We start from the raw sequence: 5,236 nt of genomic DNA on the forward strand, positions 1-5,236 counted from the left end.
ATTCTTTTGGTTAAATGTTCTTGGGTTTTTTTGCACTTTACACGGATACCCGTTACTAAATATCGAAAAAGGTGCGGCCTTTTTTCGCGTAATAATTTACCGATATTTGTTTTTAAGTTGGTCCACTTTGTTTTTCTCCCTTATTTATGGGATACTTTTTTTAAATTTGATTTATTTAACTTTTCTACCTTTTTTACGGGATACTTGTTTTAATTTAATTTGAGTTATTTAGGTTTTTCTCCCTTTTTCATGGGATACTTTTTTTAAATTTGGTTTATTTAACTTTTCTCCCTTTTTTACGGGATACTTGTTTTTTATTTAATGGACTATGATATACCCTTTCGCACAAGGTTTACATATATCAAGTCCTCCTGCAGGATCGCCTATTAACCCATTAACGCCGGGGAACAGAATCCGTGGACCGATTTCTATGATTTTTTGTGCACAAGCTACTTTTGCTCTCAGTATGCTAAAAATAATTTAAAAAAAAAAATGTTCTCAACACAATACAATTTCTTCATTTATAATAATACATACTTGTTTGCAACGATTTTTATTAAGATATGAATTCACAGGATATATGTACATACATTTATGTATCTATTAACTTTAACATAGGTAAAAATAAACACTTAAACACAAGAAACCAGAAACAAGAAATAATTTTCAATATTTTATACACGGTATTGAGCGAAACAATCTCGTATTACATAAAGCGTTTTTCTGCAAGTAGCACATGACCACATACTGCGTTGATGGCATACGACGCACCGCAGTTGTGCTGAATTTTTTTGTGGAATATGGCCATTAGTACTTCTTTCTACAGATGAAGCAGGCGCACGTCTTTTTCTGGGAGCTCGTGCTCTCCCTTCTATCAAATATTTTCGAACAATTTCACGTCTGAATTGCAGTTGTGTATTGAATTTATCGTTTTTGGAATTGAGTGATACATAGAACTTTCAAGCATCTGTCATGGTCAGATGAATAAGATAGGTGAAAATTACCCACAGCCATTTATTTCCTCTTAGAGCTATGCGGTAGGCATTTATATTTTGGTCAATATTATCGACTCCACCCATGTGCTTATTATATGTGGCATATAAATTTGGTTGTGATACGTTTATCTAACTCTGACTCTCGCGAGACCAACGTTTAACATAATGCATCGATGTTATTGTATCAAAATTTTTAAGAATTGAACAAACATTATTATTGACCCACTTAACTGCAAGAATATCGTTGCGAGTATCGTATCGATAATCATAAGTTCCACGGGAACGCTTTTTGAATGTCTTATTATTATCAAGCTTGCAATAAGGAATTCTATTTTCGCGAACGGTGCCACTTGCTTTTAACTTCATGTCAGCTAGCTGTCTCATCAGAGAATGGGTGGTAAAATAGTTGTCGAAAAAAATTGCATGTCTCTCGGGGCTGGGATTTTTTTCAACAAAATTTAACACAACACTTGCGCTTAATGAAATATTTCGAGCTTCGACAGTATTTTTTCCACAATAAACATCCAAATCGTAACAATAGCCACAAAAGCTAGCTAACATCCACGCCTTGTAACCAAAACGTATTGGTGTACCTCTAATAAAGTGTTTCGTAGAATGCCTACCGAAGTATTTAATCATTGATTCATCAATAGAAAAATTGGAATGAAGATAACCAAATTGTTGAAAACGTCCAATCAACATAGTCATTAGAGGCCTTACTTTATACATTTTATCTGTCGAATTATTTATTTCACTGTTGTCTGCAAGATGAATATATTTTTTTATTTCAATAAAACTATTGGGTGGTTCACAAGGTGTCGTAAGTGTCGTATTGTCGTATGTCGTAAAGTTTTTAACGGCTAAGTAAATGTTTAGAGGACTTGAAATCACCACCAACTATTTTTTAGCGGTGTGGAATTTCATAATAAAGCTTTTATGTTAGCTTGCGAAATCCTTAAATATAGTTTTAGTCGTTTAAAGTGTATGACATACAACAGTACGACAGTATACAACACCTTGTGAACTCCCTAGATCTCTTGCCATGTGTTCTGAAACTAAAGGCACTCCAAGATCCTCGTCGAGTGACCAGTACGAACGTTCAGTTGGTAACTTATGGTAACCAGTAAAAAACAAAATTGCGATAAAGACTCTCATCTGCTCAACATCAATTGTAAACTTAGGATTATTTTTATCGGAGTTTGCATATAACATGGTTTGGACACACATGTATTGAACTATTTCGTCTGTTAAAAATTCTTTGAAAATCATGTGTGGTGTATAATCTGCAAATCTGTCTTTAGTTGTATCAAATTTTTCAATATAAATACTGTCATTGTATTGGAGGGAACATCTTGGATCTTTTTTGAGCCATTTACAATTTCTGGTATCTATAAAAGAGCAATAAAGGTTAAAGGGTTAAGAAAATTTCATAATTAAAAAGAGCATAAGTAAACAAATTACCGATAGCTAGGTATTTCACCGAAATGGAGTTAGAGCGCGACGCTGATGAAGAAGTTGATGATTGATCCATCTCTTCTAATGAAGAGTTTATTACTGATAATGGTGCAGACGCCGGAGATGGTTCGCACGTCATCATGTCATCATCGTCCTTTATAAAGTACACCAACCTTTCGCACGCAATAAATTAAAAATAAACCAACTTACTAAAAAATCTTGAAAATAATATATTTACTGCTGTCTTCTGGCACACGATTTTAATTAAAAAAGTTATTTAAATCAACACGATACACTTTTATATTACCTTACAAACACACCGCTTAAGAGATGACAATTTTCTGTTTCGGTTTACTTTGATACAGCATAGATGTCAAAATGTAAACGTGGCAGTAAAAAAAAATGTAAGGTTTAGATTGGACTATCAATTAAGCGCACGAGTGCTTATTTAAATAAAAATCGCTAATAGTTTGTCCGTTCAAATTTTTGGAATGGACCCAATTTTTCTGTACTTTTTAAAGTACAGCCGGCGGGAATGGGAACACACATTTGGTGTATTTAAAAAATATATCGGACGGCGTGTCCTTTTATTTCGGAGTCTTTTCACTTACTGCCTACTTTTACAATACCTGCTTATTTTATATCAACCTTAACTCTAACAAGAAATGCCGAAGCCGCATTTCTTGGAATTTTTTGTTTACATAAAATTCTCAAATGAAATTAAAATTCCTTTTTAGTTTACGAATTCTTACAATAGTTTCATATTTCTGTATATGTGACAAATAAATGTGTCACATGCAACAGTTATTTATGTGTTTGCATTCTCAGCATTGGTATGCCATAAATATTACGATTTCTATTGAGTTCTTGAGTTTGAGGATATCTGTTTACATTTGCCGTTGTGTGGTCCAGTGAAGCTGGGTATTGATTTCTATTGAGTACCATTTAGGTACTTGAGATTTAGGATATTTGTTTATATTTGCCGTTATGCGGCCTAGTGAAGCTGGGTATTAACTTGTATGTAGTTACCCAAAAAACAACTTCACTTAGAAACCTGGAGAACTATAGATTTCTAATTTCTAAGTTAAATTTCTATGTGCAGAGAGAGTCGTGAGAGAATCATGCTGCCATTTAATTTTTTAATAAAATCCACGGAAATATAATTTTTTTGTATAAATGTTATTCATCTGACAATCGCAAAACAAACTTTCAAATAAAGACAGAAAATTAAATCGAATCGAAGATCGAAAATGAAATTCGTATTATGAGATATGCAACCATGGGCGTCGCTACGTAGGGCCAGGACATTTTCTTAACTTCTTCCAAGCGTGNTCGCGATAAATCTCATAAAAGAATGAAAACGAATAATCATAAATGAGAATTTCCGAACCCTGATATCTATGCCATGTCATTCCATCTCAAAAATACTGCTGTAGCATGTCATTGCTTCTTAGCTCAGCTGTTGTTTGCTGTTGTGTTTCTGCAGCATATTTGTAATACTGTTTAACCCTGCCTTGTATGAAAATGTATATAGCAGAGGTGGACAAGGCCGAGGCCGAAAAGAGCCACATCTAAGTTCTAAATGCTACAAAGAGCCACAAAAAAAGAACAAGAAAAACAAAAATTTTATTTTTAAATAAAATTATTATTCGAAATGAAAAACATTAATTTTATTATTATTCTATTGTACGTAGGATAGATATAAAAGAAAATTCAAAAGATCCCTTTGCCGAGATTTTCAAAATCTGGTTTTAGGTCAGTTAAAGCCGTTCATAACAATTCTGTTAAATGTTGGGTAGTCAATAGGTACGTTCGTTTAAAATCTCCAGTAAAAAATGTCCAACAGCGAAATTCCAGCGAAAAAATATAATATAACAAGTAAGAAAGTCTAAGTTCGGACGGAGCCGAACATTAAATACCCGGCGCAAGTATTAAATATATATTTTTTCACCTTTCCGAAAGCTACCGCTAGATGGTAAGCTGGGGTGTATCAATTTTGAGTAAATTAGCGTCCTTCAATTTCGAAATATTGAAGTTTCAAGCATTTCTGAAATTTACGGTTATATGAAAAGCGGCCTCAATTTTAGTCCGATTTCAACAATTTTCAACGTTTTGCTTATATGTGGCAAGCACAATAACCACACCGAGTTTGGTAAAAATTGGTAGAACGGTTACCGATATACTTATATGTGATCATAAGTGGGTGGCGCCACGCCCATTTTCTAAAAATTTTACCATAAACGTATTTCTTGGTAAAGAATTGCTGCAAGCATCAATTTTGAATAAATTAGCTTCAATATTTACTGATTTATCGAAGATTTTGTATTTCTCTGAATTACCGTTATATGGGATGTGGGCGTGGTTATTGTCCGATTTTAAAAAGTTNACTTTTATGATTTTGTGGCCACACATTAAGTTTGTTTCCTTTCATTGAAAATTCCACCTTTAGTCTGCATATGGTATCACTGTTAGCTACAGAAAACTAGCCTGTTCCCGTACTCCAGGGATTAGTCCGAAATAGTCCGAATTCGTTTCCTTTCACACATTTATCATATATTTTGCGAACAATTTCTCACTAAATCATGGAATGTGGGAACAGGCTAATATTTTCGTTCCTATTCCTTTTTGATTTTGAAGCTGTCGGATGTGGTACTGGGCTAAAGACAGTGTCACACGATTGGTACATTTGTACAAATTTGTATATTTTGGCAGTCACAGAGTGGTGTTCTTTAGAAATTTTTGTTCAGCTCAATAAAAGAATTTGCAAACAACACTACTCTGTAACT

The 5,236-nt window shown here is 33.7% G+C and overlaps 1 protein-coding gene across 1 annotated transcript; it reads right to left on the reverse strand.

The window, feature by feature from the left end:
* Window positions 1-1,835: 1,835 nt before the first annotated feature.
* On the reverse strand, window positions 1,836-2,578 carry LOC108368765 (uncharacterized). The gene is made up of 2 exons (XM_017623679.1): window positions 2,457-2,578; window positions 1,836-2,383 (listed from the first exon to the last, which is right to left on the reverse strand). Exons 1-2 carry the CDS (start codon window positions 2,524-2,526, stop codon window positions 1,971-1,973), a joined length of 483 nt encoding a protein of 160 aa, XP_017479168.1. The 5' UTR covers window positions 2,527-2,578; the 3' UTR covers window positions 1,836-1,970.
* Window positions 2,579-5,236: the final 2,658 nt, after the last annotated feature.

The sequence above is a fragment of the Rhagoletis zephyria genome, unplaced genomic scaffold, assembly GCF_001687245.7.
Source record: "Rhagoletis zephyria isolate East Lansing unplaced genomic scaffold, Rhagoletis_zephyria_1.1 Rzeph_scaffold_03302, whole genome shotgun sequence".
Taxonomy (NCBI): Eukaryota; Metazoa; Arthropoda; class Insecta; order Diptera; family Tephritidae; genus Rhagoletis; species Rhagoletis zephyria.